Genomic DNA, 16,748 nt, shown 5'->3' on the forward strand with positions numbered 1-16,748 from the left:
AGGCAAAGATGCTCAATGTAGCTTCCTGTTTCTAAGGGTGCCTGTGCAGCCATACTCCCATGGGCACTGCTGCTTAAGGTGTTCTTATGGAGAAGGGTTTCACATTATGCCGTGTGCAGCTCTGCACAACATACCTAAAATCCTACACTGAACAGTGGAATCACATTGGTTCCATAGACAGAGGATGCTCTGCACCCACAGAGAGGATGGGAAAACAAGATGTTTCCCTTTTAGGGGCAAATTCTGAAATGCTTACTCAATTACTAGACAAATTCTCATTGAAGTTAATGGGAGATTTGCCAGAGTAAACTCCAGTTTTAAGAAGGGGCAATTTTTAAATACTTTTAAAAGATCACTGGCTCATGTGTCTACATTTTCCCTCCAAATTCAAATAAATTTACATTTTAGTTTAAAAGAGTTTATTGTGCTGGTCCTTTCCTCTGAAACATTTGTACATGCTTCTTGTACTTCTACCATTTATCCTATACCATGCACATCAACATGCATGCTTCAGCCTGAGTAACAAAGCCGAGCAGATTTTCAATAAATAGCTGTAACAGCCTCTCTGGCTATGGTTCTCAAGTTGTAGGACATCTATGAGTTGTGTATACACAGATGTAGTGCATTATGTTACAATCAAACTCCTTGCTTGTGGACACTTGCAGAAGTATTTGATGTTGAAAGACTGTTGTCTACTTTCCAGCCATCATTGCAAGGAATCCCGAGCAGAAAGGTTCTTCATTTTCCATGCTTTCATTGATGAGGCTACTAACTCTCCTACCACTCGAATGTCAGCTGCCTTTAATGCTGGATGTCCACTCACTATAAAATACAACAGTTTTGTTTGTAAATTGCAAGTCCATAAATTAAGGTTACACAAACTGATAACAGCATGATCAAAATCATCCCTATTGAGAGAAGGTTTGACATGGAGTCCCCTCCCCTCCCACACACATTGCCTAGGGACCTGGCAATTCTGTTGGCTCCCCTGAAAGTAGGTTAAGTGTTTCAGTTTAGGACAGGTGTAGGAAGCCCCTGTTCAAGAGGCAGAGCATCGGTATTGGTATGTGTGTTGTGGGCACATTGGGGCATCACTCTAAGAGGCCAGACAATCTGACTAACCATGAAAAGTTTAGAGCATTTAGAAGAATCTACCTTTAAACAGAAAAGATTTATCAACCTTATTTGTAGGAAAGCTGATACTCTGCTATAGTTTTGATTACTAACCAGCAACTGCCATGCTCAATCCAGATCCCTAGCACAGGATAATCCTGAAAGCACAGGAGACCCTGAGAGGGAATGGGCCACCCATTTCTTAGCTCATATATGGGAGGGGGGCAGGGAGAAGGATTACACATCCCCAGTGGGCAAATTCCAGCAAGCACAAGAAAAGAGAATGTGGGGCTGACAAACACTTCCACCCTTGCGACTAATCTCCCCATATTCACCTGCCATCCATTTCCACGGGTGTGTCTAGACTACAGGGTTTTGTCGACAAAGGTGGACTTTTGTCGACAAAACTAAACCTGCGTCTATACTACCGCTGAGTACTGTCGACATAATGTCGACAGAACTCAGCAGTTTTGTCGACGCTGGTAAACCTCATTTTACGAGGAATAACGCCTTTTGTCGACAGAATTCTGTTGACAGACGGCGTTATTTCATCTAAACTGTCCTTTGCGTCTACACTGCCATGTCGACAAAACAGCTTGCTTTGTCGACAGAATTGAATGTAGTCTAGACGCTCTTTGTCGACAGTATCTTCTTTGTCTAGACGCTCTTTGTCGACAGTAGTCTAAACTTCTGTCGACAAAAGCCTGTAGTCTAGACGTACCCCACATTACATTTCCCAAGGTCACACCTCCACTCACTCCTGCAGTACCCAGTCCCAGCCCCGACCTAACTCACAATCCTTCTCCCCCCTCAATCACCTATCCCCATTTTTATTCCTCCCTAGAATTTCCCTCTCCCTGCTGCAGCAACCCATAACTCCTCTTCCCCATTCCACCAATCCCTAATTCCTCCACCCTTTCCAGCAAGCATTCAAGTGCATGATTTATTCTGGTTTTGAATGAAGTTTGACCACCTGAATTTTTTGCTGTACTCAGAGCACATTTCCCAGGAATCAAAACAAAACAAAGCAAACAAAAATCCAACCCTTTGACAAAGGCAGACTGCAGCAACATGGCTAAATTTATTCTCCTATCTCTTCCAAAGGCTGGATTCAAACAAAGTGCCCCCCATGCGGTTCAGATTCAATGGCACATAGCATCCCCTTGAGCCGTCCCACTCCAGTGAATACTGGCTGGCTGCAGCTTTCTTGAGTAATCTCTGTCTGCATATGAACAGCATCATGTCTGTGGTGGGTGCGTGTGTACGCACGCTAGTCCCGTGCCAAACTTTTTGCCACTAATGTTTCCCATATTGTTACCAAAGGGGATGTGGTTGCTTTGCACTAGCTGAGGTAAACACTGAGTGCCTAAGACCCTTTGGGGTCTGACCAGAGCTACAATTTGATCCTTAAGCCTGAGGGGTGGGAAGGGGAGGGGGAAGAGTTGAATGTGTTAACCTTCTGAATTTTTTTTCTGGAAGGGACATATCTTGGAAGCTGTGTGATCAAATGTCCCCAATTTTGGTTCATTAGCTCTATGTCATCCTCTGATGAGGCATACCAAGTTTGAAAGCAATCTAAGTACACATGCAGATTTCAAAGCATTGTGAATAGTCATCCTTTAAACAGAAAAGGCTTCCCCAATCTTAACTGTAGTATATCTGGCGCTCTCCTACAATAAAAGGATAATCCTAGATTTAAAAAAAAAACAAACAAAAATAAACACTACCACCAACAAAAGCAGCAAGATGGAGTTATTCTAACATATATTTTTTTCAGAGGTGTTTACAGAATTATACCCTGCACACAAACAAAGCTTGATGAATGTGTATAAATCACTGAGATACTTCACTGAGATTTTAGCCTTACAAGTTTGATCTTGCAACCATTGAATTCCCAGACCTCCAGTTGCAGGAAGAAATTTGGGAGTGCAAGCAATGTAGAACCCAGCCCCATGTGATACAAGAGAATAATTGCTACTTTTGCTTATTTTTAGTTCTTTAGAAAACAAAATCAGGAAAACAAACACCATACTGCCTCCTGAACTTGGCTAAGTTACAATGTGCAGTTTTAAAAACAGTTTGCAATATTTACTTGCACTAGCATTCAGTAAATATTTTTAGATTTAAAAACATGAAAAGATTAAAGCAAATGTAGAAATATAATCTTTATGAGAACAGAAAAAAACAACTTTAACATACTTATAAAGCAAAAGATGAAATTGAAAAGATATAAGGGTGAGGCAAAATTAAAGCTGCTGCATTGTGGGCAGTGAAAAGATGAAATGGTACCCCCAAAGGAGGAAGGAAAGAAGTGTGGTCATAGATCCACTCATACACCAGCTAGTTCATGAGCTCAGTAAGTGCACTGCAGAGAGGGGTGCAGTAGCGGTCATGTGTCTGTTGTAGACCCAGAAGCTATTTTGCCTCCCAAAGTCAAAATACCTCCTGTTCTTCCTCACTCATGCAGCAGGGGCACCTCTGTGAAGGAGATCGAAGCAGGTGCATAGGAAGCCATGTGATTCTTGATCTGGATCAGGTAAACGTGGGAGCAACCATGAGACATGGGAGTTGGGAGAAGCTCTGTTAACTTTAGTACATTTATAATATAGCACTTAGTATCCTGTAGTGTCAACTAGCCACACCTCATTGATAGAACATTTATTTTTAAAAAAGACAGCAACAATAACAGCTATGTTGCTGGTTTGAATTTTGGTTTACTTTTAAAACAAACAGTATAGACCATCTATTTGCAATAAATTGATGCATGCAGTTTTTCTAAGTAACCATAATTTTCAATAGATAAAAAAAATTTAAGTTTTTTAATTTATTCTAAAACAGGGAAAGAACAAGCAAAACAAAGGGCCTCTTCCTGCTAATATTTACATGCATATGCACAAATGACATGTCACTGATGTGAAATTAGTAGGACCACTTGTGAGAGTTAAGTTACAAGGGAAAGTGTTTGCAGCAGTGACCCTGCACATTAGTGCTGATCCAGCTAGAGTTAAATTCATTCCAGTGAGAGGTAATCAAAAGTCTCAAAAAAAACCCACTTCTTTTTTTTCGGAATCTATATATTAATATTTCCCCATGAGAAGTAATTCCTCCATATGGCTGAAGATGTTACTACCACAAGCAGAGTCATGCTACATTTTAGACCTGAACACACACCTTGTAAATCTTTCCAAACTCTTACTTTCAACTTTAATGAGAAACACGCTACTGAGCTTGAGGACTGCCTCAAACAGGAAAGTCAATTTAAAGATTAAAAATATAAAAGCAACCAATTGCCAGGACCATTTATATTATGATTTCTATGTATATAAAAAAGAAGAAACACTACAGTCAGTAGAAAAACAAGAACACGTGAGAAGAACAGCAGAAGGGATAGGAAAGAGAAGCAGCTGGAAGAAATAAGCAGGAAGCCCCAAAATGGAAACTCTTTTTGGCAGGAGCTGTGGAAAATAGGCATACATCCTTAGAACTGAACTGCATAAAACAGTCTATTACCAATTAAGATTTGAAACAGTACACTTGAACCTCTTTAATCTGGAAAATTTGGGAAATAATCTATGCCAGATTATGTACTCTTCCAGATCATGGGTGCTCAGGTATACTTTTTTTAAAGGTGAAAATAAAAAAACATTTTGTAACATACCACATTTTTATTAAGCATGTAGCATAGAGAGCAATACATATGGGGGCTTGGAGAAAGGTAGTTCTCTGAAAGTTACATCTCTTTTCACAAGAGATCACTATTCAATGCTACAGTATATTCTTCTCACTGTATAAGTCTACATCTTTTTTTCAGAAGATATTAAATTATGCCAGTTTATACATCCTATTAATTTAAAAAGTCTTAGGTGCTCCATAAACATGTAACAAATTAAAATGTGAGCAGAGGGATCTGGAAGTAAATAAGAAAGAGAAGAACCCTATTAGACAGTGTGTATGATCCATAATGAGGGGTGAAATTTGGCTAGATTAAGCACTGAAAGTTCAAATATTTGTCTGATATCTGGGGTACTGCTGCCAGAGAACCCTTGGAGTGCAACAGCAATGGGATGTTAGGAAAAGTTTTGGAGCTGGGGAGACAATAAGGAGAAAAGAAGGGAAAGGAATCAAAGGACATATCCAATCTAAAATACTTCTCAGTTTAGTTCCATTCAAGAAATAGACAACTATCTGGAGGAGCAGAGATGTGTTCTTGTTTAACCAACAAATTTGCCCACCTCAGAAGATAACCCTTATTGACCTACACCCAGACTGCCACCCCAAGGTAGGTCTGGAGGGAAGATCCAAACATGGAAAGGAAAATTAATTGCCTCTGTAATACCATCCCTGCTTTCTTAAGGCACTATCATGGGTGCTTAGTAGATCTGGCATTTTGCTTGGGGGAAGGGGCAAAGATGGAGCAGACTAGGGGAAGTGTTGGTAGGCAAGAAAGTAAGGCTGGGAAGGACATATCTGTTGGTTTCCTCCCCCCACTCCTCCATCTGTGTAGAAAACAGAAAAGATTATCTTCTCTCCAGATTACTCCCACACAGTTCCTCAGGGCAGTCACGAGCAGTAAGGAATCCAATGAGTACTGAGGGCTTCCCTATGGAATAGAACTGGTGGACTTCAGTATAGATGGCCCTGTATCTCACAGGACCTGCTGGTTTTTAGAGTGAGTCTGCAACCTATTTGAGCTGGGGTAATAATGCCTGTCCCAGTGTAACCACCACCAGGCAAATTTGAACTAGAGATCTCTGGGCTCAGTAGAGAAGGCTCTTCCCTTTGACCTAAATGCCAGCTGGCCCTCAGCCCATGCTGTAGAGGTCTCTTGTTCTTATCTGTTTCTGTGGTATAGGTACCACTGTATGGGGCAGTAAACACCAAGCTGGGTAACACCAGCAGAATGATACTGGAGGAACTCCATGAGGGGATTCTGCTTGTGAATTCAGACTCTCTTAGCTATTTCATTGAATTGGGAGCTTGTGTTTATTTGGTGACCTACTTTCCTCGTTGAATGATCTTGCATTTAAACTGCATTAAAACACATTGTTTAAGTGACCCTCTCTTACCGAGTGATTCAGGTTGCTCTATTGAACTGAGCTGTCCATATAATTATTTACAATGCTGCCAAATTTTTGTCATCTGAAAACTATACCAACAATCATTTATATTTTTTTAGAGAAAAAGATTTTGAATAGCACTCATCTAAGAACAGATCCCTAAGAGACTCCTCTAGAAATGCTCTGTTTGGATAATGATTCTGCATTTACCATTACTTTTGAAAACTACCATTTAGCCTGCTTTTAATCCATTGTGTGTATATGTGCTACACTGATTTGTATACTGCTTAAGTAGAATATTATGAAGTACTAACTCAAATACTTTACAGAAGACTAAAAATATTATGTTACTGTAGTTTCTTTTGTCAACTCAATTTGTAACCTCATTAAAAATAATGTCAAGTTTGTGTTATTAATTATTTTTCATTAATCATGTGGACAGGCATGCATTACATTTCTTTCTTTACTGAATGCATCCATTTTCAAATTTTTCATGATTTTGGCCATGATGAATGTCAAGCTAACTGGCCTAAAGTTACCCAGCTCATAAATTACATATAGAATTAAACTACTGAATGAAAGTTTAGGAGCAAATCTGCCAAAATAAAATGAATTCACCTATCTGTTAAAAATTTAACATTGCAGAGTTACAAAACAGCTTGTTTTATGTTGGCAGTGACAAAGAAAATTCTCAGTTATGTTTTCTACTGATAAAAAATTATGTTAGATACACTGTTTATTTAATGTTATAAATTTATTTTATGTTGGCAGAATTTGCTTCTAACATGAAAGCAAGACAAAATTGAAAAAACTGCACTGTTTATCATGTTCTACTACAATATTTACAATGTAAATCTAGACCTTTTAAAATATTATTTGAAATATTTGCATTTGAATATCATCTCTCTCCTTCACAGACCTGTTTCTTAGAATTGATCCTATAGTTGTCATAATCTTATGTTTACCACATTATAATCTAATGCCATTGAAAAGTATTAATGTCACATATTCAGCATTATGACTACGTTTAAAATAATACACATTTAAACAAAGAATGCACTCTTATAATCAGTAAAGATGGCAAGGACAACTAATAATTAAAGAAAGGTACAAAAGGGCTTTAAAGTTTCTCCAAATAGTAAGAATTTATTTAAATGAATGTGTTTGATCAATTCACAAAAAGTTTCCTCATATTGCAGCTATGGTATATTGATATTTGTATATGATCACGTTCTGTGCATTACGGTGGTTATATATTTTTTCAAAAGTTAATCCACTTGAAAATTTATTAAGCAGTAAAACTAAAATTCTATTAACCTTAATGGGATTTACACAAGAGTATTCACATTTAATATAGATGTAACCCTGCTGCTTAAAATTATTGCCAGAAGAAAAAAGCAGGCTTACTATAGTTAAAGTACAGCCATCACATTTTCTATTTATGTAGTCCTTCACAAGGGTAATCCTCTGTGTATTAGAGAGAGAAAAAAGCCAGAGACTGGTTAGTCTTTAAACTTCTCAGATGTAAGATAAGATAACTGCATTTGCCAATGAAGGATGATCTTGTCTGTGACAGAATAACAAATCACCACTGGAATTAGAGCTGTGTAAGTAATCAATTTTCAGTTCAGTGGCTGAATCAGAAAAAATGTTTTAGTTAGACCCTAAGGGTGCATCTACACAATACTCTTACTCGAACAAGCTATGCAAATTGCATAGCTTATTCCGAGTGTATTTCAAAATAGCTTATTTTGTAATTTGGCGCTGTCTACACAGCGCTAAATTTCAAAATAATTCGCTATTCCAAAATGCCCCAGGACGTTGGAATAAGCTGCTTGTTATTTTGAAATCTATTTCGAAATATTGGGCGCACTGTCAAGATGCATTACAGTATCTTGAAATAACTCCACAGTGTAGACGTACCCTAAAATACTTTTTAAAAAATGTGATGACAACCCCCAGCCCAAAAATAAATTCATTGAAACATTTTGTTCAACTAGAAACATAGTTTGGTTTGTTTTTGATGGACTTGCCCCTCTATTTTATTGTTTTACCTTTTAACTAAAATAAATACATAAATAAACCAAGGTAAAAATTCAAAACAGAAAGCCAATATCAAAATTAAATTTTCTACTTTTTAAATTATTTGTGCATGCTTTATCAGCAGAAACAATTCAGCAAATTTGACAAATTTATGAAATGTTTCAATCTATTCAAATATGCATTTTTCAGCAAAAGAAAAAAAATCCATCCAATTTTAACTGGAATAAGGAAAGGGACATATTACGTATGGCAAAACAGCGCTCTTGGTCTTCCCAGGTCCTGAAACTGCTATTGCTCATATGTATACCATAAATTGATGCTGCTGCTACACGGCTCCTTAATGTACTATGATTAACAAAAATCCAGACTCTTTGTACTTCCACACCTCACAACCAAAATAAGTTTAAAAAACCCACCTTTTTGTTTTGGCAATTAATTTTCCTGATGTTCTACAGAGTATGTCAAATGAGCTTGATCCTACTAACATTTACTGGTGCATTTGAATTACTTGTTTTATTGGAGTAGTCCTTCTGAATATTGAATTGTATAAAGTTGAATTCAGTGGCACTGCTCACAGGTGAATTTCATCATTATGCAGATGACCAGAATGAGACCTATGAACCATGGAAGTCCATTTGGAGATCGCAAAATAGGTGGGATTTAAATGGTGCACGGAACTTGAATGATTCATAGTTTTTGTGCTGGTTCTTTGCACAGGGGTAAATTTCATCTTAAGTGAGTAAAATTATTCATATAAGTTATGCAGAAATAGGTACTTTTTTAGCAGAATGTTTCATGTGGGCCACAATGAATATATTGTCTGTGGAAATGAGTTTTCCCACATTCCTTAACATTTTAAACCTAGTATCTCTCAGCAACCGACTTCAGCTTCATCTATTTGGGTATGTCTACACAGCAAAGTTATTTTGAAATAACAGCCGTTGTTTCAAAATAACTTTCCTAGCATCTACACAGCCAAACTGCTATTTTGAAATTAATTCCAAACCGTGGAGTGCTTATTTCAAATTTGGTAAACCTCATTCCACGAGGAATAACGCCAAATTCAAAATAGCTATTTCGAAATAAGTGCTGTGTAGACACTTATTTTGAAATAGGGGGCCTCCAGCCTTCCAGGGTGCCCTGGTGGCCACTCCAGCCTCAACGAAGAACTCCTTTCCCTCCTCTCCTTCCTGGAGCCCTTAAAGGGGTTGACTCTGGCCACAGTGACTGTGCCAGCTCCAAGCATGCCAGCCCAGAGCCAGCAGTCACTGCCCCTGACCCAGTGACCCCAAAACATGTGCCAGCAAGCCACTGGAAGCCAGCCCCCCACCGCTCCCCAGGAGCAGTCTGCCAGCTCCTAGGAGCCTGCCAGGGCCCGGAGAAGGTGGGCGTCTTCCTGGTCCAGGGTGGAGATCATGGACCTTATTCAGGTTTTGGGGGGGATGCCCCCAACATCCATGATCTCCACACTAGATGGAGGAAAGCAGCTGTCTATGGCAGGATAGCTGCCAGCCTGGCCACCAAAGGCCACATGCGAACCCAGGAGCAGATTTGCATGAAAATCAAGTTGGTCCAGTGAGACCCCCAACCCTGAGCTTCTCCTCCCCCTTCTTCCCCTTGCTTCCCCCTTCCAGTTACCTTCTCCCAGGTTTCCCCCTCCCCTCTCCCACCCTCTCTTCTCTCCTCTCCCGCCTCCTTTCCCCAGTCTCACCAGAGTTTAATCCCCCCCCCCCCAAGTTCTGTTAAATAGAGAGTTTGTGTTCATGAAAATACATGCATTTTATTTGACATCAGGAAGGGAGGGTAGGGAAGTGTAGGTGGAAGGACATGAGGGAGGAATGAGGCCAGGGAGGCTCTTAGAGCTCCTCAGGGTGGAAGCTCTCCCACAGGGCTTTCTGGATACTGACAGTCCCCGATGGACCACCTGGATGGCAGCCTGCAGAAAGTGCAACCAGGCTCATAGCAACGTGTCCAAGAGAAGCACCAGAGTGCCCAGAGGCAGCTCTGGCTCCATGTTGCAGAATGTTGTGGTATCCTGAGTGAGGGCAACCAGAGCTCGCAGAGCCAATACCCTTTGAGAATAAACAATATCTACTATCATTGTGAACAGCCTACAGCATGAAGCAGGTTTGAAAGCTCTTTCCATAGACTTATGTCAAAATATTAGGGCATGATTTTCATAAGTAATGAACATCGATTTGTATCGCCAACAGATGGAACGGAACCTGGGACCTCTGGAGCTTAGTACATGAGCCTCTACAGCCTGAGCTAAAAGCCAGCCTTAGAGCACACTCATTTTTTCTCTCTGTCTGTGGTCTAAATACCACTACATGGGAAAGTACACCCCACCTGGAAGATGATCCCATTTATTTATTCTCATTTATTTCATTAGTGGTTTGAAATTCAGCATCTTTGAAAATCTGCCCAACAAGGTTACTGTCTCCTCTTTTATTTTGTTTCTGAACATGGAGAAAATACTTCCAAGGAGAAGGTTCTTTCTTCACCTCAAAAAATATATTTTGGCCTTGGAAAGGGTTCAGAAAAGGGCAACTAAAATGATTAGGAGTTTGGAACGAGTCCCAGCAACTGGGACTTTTCAGTTTAGAAAAGAGGAGACTGAGGGGGGATATGATAGAGGTATATAAAATCATGAGTGGTGTGGAGAGGGCAGATAAAGGGAAGTTATTTATTAGTTCCCATAATAGAAGAACTAGAGGACACCAAATGAAATTGCTGGGTAGCAGGTCTAGAACTAATAAAAGAAAGTTCTTCCTCACACAGCGTGTAGTCATCCTGTGGAACTTCTTGCCAGAGGAGGCTGTGAAGGCTAAGACTATAACAGAGTTTAAAGAGAAGTTAGATAATTTCATGGAGATTAGGTCCATAAAAGGCTATTAGCCAGGGGATAGAAATGGTGTCCCTGGCCTCTGTTTGTCAGAGGCTGGAGAAGGATGGCAGGAGACAAATCGCTGATTATTGTCTTCAGTCCACCCTCTTTAGGATACCTGGTGCTGGCCATTGTTGGCAGACAGGCTACTGGGCTAGATGGACCTTTGGTCTGACCCAGTACAGCTGTTCTTATGTACAAAGTAGGGTAGTCAACACAAAAGGGTTGTTACAGACTCTATCATCCACTTCTCTATCTTCTACATTTCTCTTATCCATCAAGAAATCAAAGTTCAATTAAAACATAAATTTGTAAAGTCACAGACTATATCTTTATAAGCAGTATAATGCCCCCATGTTTCCACTCCAATATAAAAATAAGCGAAAACAAAATTTATTGAAATTTTACTGAAGCCGGAAAAAAGCGGCGGACATCTTTATTTAAATCCCGCGGGGGATATTTAAATCCCCCACGGATTTCCCTATTCTGAAGTTTAAAATTAGAATGCCCCTTTCGGAAAAGGGGCCAGTGTAGACATAGCCTAAGAGTTAAAGTCACAAAAGAATGCCCATGTGCTAGGCACGCTTGCTAGCACCTGAAAATGCAATCCTTATGTATGAAAATGAATGCACAACTTTTCTAACACAACTGCTACCTCGAACTCTAATTAATGTTTTTCTGCTGAATTGCCTCTATTTTCCCTCTATTCCACTGAACAGTGCTGAGGGAAAAACCTGTGGAAACAACGCAGGGGTCTCATGAAACAAAATGATAATTTTGCTCAGTGTTCCTTTACCACCATCATCTTCTTTTAGTCTTTCTGCAAAATATCCATATTGCTATTGGGCCACTTGCAAGAGAGAATAGTGGTCAAGGCAAGAAAAGCCAGGAAAGAAGACAAAGGAAGAGCAATTCTAAAATTTACATGTGCCTTAAATCTTGTGTAGGAGAGAGTCAAATCTCAACCATAATATATAAATCTTCTCTCTGCTACTGGATTCCTTTCACAAACCATCATGCGGCCAAGAGAGCTAACAGCAGCCCCATACAGACCCCTTGTCTCCTGACCATTCTGTGCTCTGGCTGAGCCCAGTCTACCCCCACCAAAACGGATTTTCAAGATCAATATAGAGAAAGAGGTCTGTGCATATCATAGCCTGCCATATCAAAAGAGTATGCAAATTCTTTACAATTCCATATTCTGCACAGCCTCCCACCCCAATTATTAAATTACAGGGTATTAAGCGCAACTACATAAAGCACTCTAAAAAGACAAATTTCAGAGACAAATGCTATTGCCAAAAAAAGAGAGCATGCAATTAAGTTTTTAAATAATTCTTACCACATTTTATACTAAAATTAGCACTTTCAAAAGACAATAGCAAACTGCAATACTATCAAAGATGCTCATCTGAAACAGTGTAGCAATGCACAGTGACAGAATCCTGATCATTCCTTAAATTTTGATGCTATGCACAAATAACACTCATCTACCCCTTAATTATTAAAATAATTCTGTAACTCTAAAGTGAATCTAGATTAATATTTATATGAAGAGATTGAGAAGAATTTCATGTTTCCTTTTTGCATAGCACAATAACAGAAACGTATGCTATTCTACTTGATTTTCAGTGAGAATACATTAGCACAAACTTTTCGTTAATTGGACTCTCAGTAAGTACACAGCAATGAACATTAGTCTCTCTTCATTGCTTTTTAAAACCTTTATGTCTACCCAGGTCTCATAGCCTTACAGATTTTAATGGCCTTAATGAAGAAAAAGAGCATTGTTATTCAATTTGATTCAAGCTGATCTCCATTCAGAATGACAATGTCGCCATTCACAATGCTATTGTTAGGGTTGTTTCATCATTTCTATTTTAAGTCCTGTTTATCAGGAGTTCTTAACTTGGCAATAAATTTCTCTCTCAGGTCTGAAACTTGGCACACAAAGTCTATGATCTGCCCCCTCAAATCCTTTCTGTACACAAACCAATTGTCAAACACATCAATTTGACCAGTTATTCAAAAATCATAGTTCATATCACTCAAAACCAGCATCGATCTAAAAACTGAACACAGTACTCCATAATATAATCTAATGCTCTGATTTCCTGTCTTTAAGAACCAAAATTAAAAAGGTTCACAAGACTGAGCTTGAAATATGCGCTTCACATATGCATGCTTGCTTTGTACAGAGTTGGTCTCCAAGATTTTTAGCACACAAAATTATTAATAACTGGAATGAGATCTCAAGTTGGGCACCCAACTTATTAGCCACCTTTGAAAACGGAGGTCCTAAGGTATACTGAGTCCTTTTAACACATTTAGCGGCATATTCAATATCACGAATTTCAGAGAATTGAAAATTAGAACAAATTAACAAAAAATGTATAATACCTTTCACACAGGTACACTTTGCACTTCAAGGCCAAAATCCTCAGGTCTGCATTCACCCCAAGGGAGCTGATAAGTACTAGACACCTGTGAATGGGCAAAAGGGGAGAGCAATCCCTCCCACATGCCTTGGAAGGATTGAAGAGCTACTTCCATGCAATCTGCATCCTTTATATAAGACGAATGACCATGGCACCTGCTTAGCCATGCATCTCAGCATGCCCTCTGCCACAGTTCCATGAGTCTAAGCTACCACTTGAATGCCCCTTCTGTACAGTCATCCAACGAGCCCCAGCAGAATCTGGCTTGATATCACAAAATATCAGTAATGCATTTAAGCATATGTGCAGTACAAACCAGTCCCACTACAAAACACCTTCTGCATCAAATTTGTAAATGCCCTCTACAAGATTCTCCTCAGCTGCCCAAATAGTCTATTTTCTCCACTCATCCTGCCTCACATGAAAATATTAAGTATGTTTCCTGATTTTCTATTTCACAAATACAATCACCCTACTCTCACTTGTGCTTTTAAGTATGGCTAGAGTGACTACTTGAATATCTAACTTCAGTATTAAGTCTCTTTTGTTGATATGCAAAGCATAAGTGGCAATGAATGAATGGGGCATTTTTGTGCTGTGATCCAAAACTGAACATTAAAAGGACTTGCATTTAAAACAGACTTTTCCTTTTCCTCTTTCTCATGCTACCCTGCTATAAAATGCCTATGTTAAGTTATGGAAGATGAGGTAACCAGTAGTGATGGGGAGCAAGAACAGGGTTGGCTGAAGCAAAACCACAAGTGGACCCTGAGATTATTACATCTTAAATGAAAATTATTGTTTTCAAAACCCTGGTTCTTCTATTGGGGGGTAAAAACAATAAGAGGAACAAAGGGGTATCTCCCAGTTAGCAGCTGTAACAGAAAGCTGAAGGATGATAGTGGGTCAAAAGGAAGACAAAAGAAACAAGCGCTGCAAAACTTCTACAGAGAAACTTAGTAACAAAGAGTAGGCGGGAAAGTGACCTGTCCATAAAAATCACAGCTGGACTACAGGAACCTTGATAAAAAGCATGCATCCCTTGAGAAGCTGCATCTAGGAGTCAGACTGGATCAACCCCAAGATGCCAGTAAACACAAATGGGTTTCTGGAAGAAGAGAATTACATATTGATTTAGGCTAGTTCCCAAGTCTGGAAAAAACATTAGAGGTCAGACTAGTTCTAAAGATTTCTGTACATAGTCTCATGCATTTAAGAGCTCTGTATAATTTTAATTTTTAATTGTTAACAATGGATAAATCAGTTGGAGTTAGAACATGTTAAACATAGGCATGACTTCCTAAAAAGAAAAGGAAACTTGAAACACAGTTTCTTTGCTCTAAAATGAGTTCAGAAATTATTTTGGACCACCATTATAGAAATGACTGTTTCCCACTGGCCACTTAGAAGAGGACGGTGTGGTCAGAACATTTTTTTCCCCCACTGACTGGCTGGACTGTCTCCTGGAAGCTATTTATGGCTCCTATTCAATTAGAAGACTGACCCTCACTGAGTCTGGAGAATAACATCTACTTCCAGACATCATATTCAAGTTTTCTGGAAGGAAAAAAACCCCACCTGGTACAGAATTGCAGTGTTGTGGAGCTGCCAATAGGACATTATAGGGTAACCAATGGAAAATTATGTTTTTTTACGCAAACAGAATTACTAGTGAAGATTAGCAAGTGATGAAATTTTACCATTCTGTGAGTAACTGCAGCATGTTATTCAAGACTAGATGTACTTTTGCAGATATGGTAACTACGTGTAGGGTTATCAGATGATTTCAAAAAAATACCAGACACGCTTGATCTCAGATGGGGGTGGGGGCAGCTGGCAGGAAGCAGGGCTGGTCAGGAGAGGATTGGGGGGAAGAGGGGCTGGCTGGGGGGGGGGGGTAAACCAGCCAGCGGGAAGCAGGGCTGGCCGGGAGGGTGTTGGGAGGAGTGGGGTTGGCTGGGGGAGGGGAGAAAGGAGCTGGGCGGGGGCAGAGCAAGGGGGGGGAACCGGCTGGCGGGGAGTGGGGCTGGCCCAGGTGCACGCAGATCCCGGAGTGCTGCCCATCCCACGAACGGTCTCAGTAGGGCGCACTAGTGAGTCCGGCCCCCGGGATTCCATCCCACCCTGTGTAGTTACGTACTCTCTGGCTGGCAGACACGCTAACGCAGTGTCAGCACGTCTACCAGCCAGGCAGTACGCAACTACGTACTGATACTCATGATAATAATAAAACTTAATTAGAAAATACCAGACATTTATATGTCTGGTATTTTCTCAATTTGTTTCCCAGACAGAAAGCTCAAATACTGGACTGTCTGGTTCAAAACTGGACTTCTGGCAACCATAACTACGTGAGACCACTCAAGGAAACATATTATACTCAGTAATAAGGCTCAACAACGAGTGGAATAGCTGTTCCCTTAATCCTCGATCAAAAACTTCTCAGAAGTCTAATACTTATTTCATAACGTATTTAGTACTTTATTTATTGGTCTATGATTCAGATAGACCCAGAGCCTGCATGTAGCAATAAAAATAACTGCAAATGAATAGCTTTTTACATTTCTGCTAATAACGCATCAACTCCACCAGTCCAAATGGAGGCACCATCAAGGCCTGGACAACTCAGAACTTGTGATGGTGCAATAGACCTCCACACTGGAAAAGAAGGGGTTCAGGAGCAGTTCTGGTTCCATGTGGCAGAGCCTAATTGAGAAGGAACTTGAAAGAGTCAGTCAGCTCCGAAGGAAGGTGTCACGTTACTGGATCTTGAGGGGAGCAGCCAGATCACTGATGTACCCATAGGTGGGGGTGTTAGCCCCAAAAATGGTATAGAAGGGGGCCATATGAGGTATTGAATAGAAGCTTACTGTCTGATAATCCTATGTACGCTGTTCATGTGTTTGTATAATGTCTGTGTGTGTAATTATTAGCATGTACTTGTGTGGATACTGAATATTTCCTTGCATGTGGTTGAGCATTGGGCAGGGCCAAGCCTGTGGACATGCTAATTAGCGAGGCCCTGTGGGACAACGGCTCTCAATGGTCCAAGGACACACCTAAAGAATGGAGGCTGTCACCTGAGAGCTGTCAGCAGGGAACACAGAGATTGGCCTCTGGCCAGGTGACCTGCTACAGCCAAGAAGGGACCAGGAAGGAGGGATAAATAGGCCATGTGGTCGACGCCATCTTGTTCTCAGCTCAGCACTT

The 16,748-nt window shown here is 40.1% G+C and overlaps 1 protein-coding gene across 9 annotated transcripts in view; it reads right to left on the bottom strand.

Annotated features, from left to right (window-relative positions):
- Positions 1-384: 384 nt before the first annotated feature.
- IQCM (IQ motif containing M) overlaps positions 385-16,748 on the bottom strand; it is a 157,227-nt gene continuing 140,863 nt past the window's right edge. For 6 of the 9 annotated variants that reach the window (XM_025185513.2, XM_025185499.2, XM_025185501.2 and 3 more), the window contains one exon: positions 386-822. In XM_025185513.2, the coding sequence (XP_025041298.1) occupies positions 707-822 (116 nt within the window). In that variant the 3' untranslated portion in view covers positions 386-706. Of the gene's footprint in view, positions 823-3,555; positions 3,641-16,748 lie in introns of all 9 variants that reach the window. The other 3 variants (XM_025185493.2, XM_025185509.2, XM_025185487.2) reach the window with 3 other exon arrangements.

Source organism: Pelodiscus sinensis, chromosome 5 (genome assembly GCF_049634645.1).
Source record: "Pelodiscus sinensis isolate JC-2024 chromosome 5, ASM4963464v1, whole genome shotgun sequence".
In the NCBI taxonomy this organism is placed as follows: Eukaryota; Metazoa; Chordata; order Testudines; family Trionychidae; genus Pelodiscus; species Pelodiscus sinensis.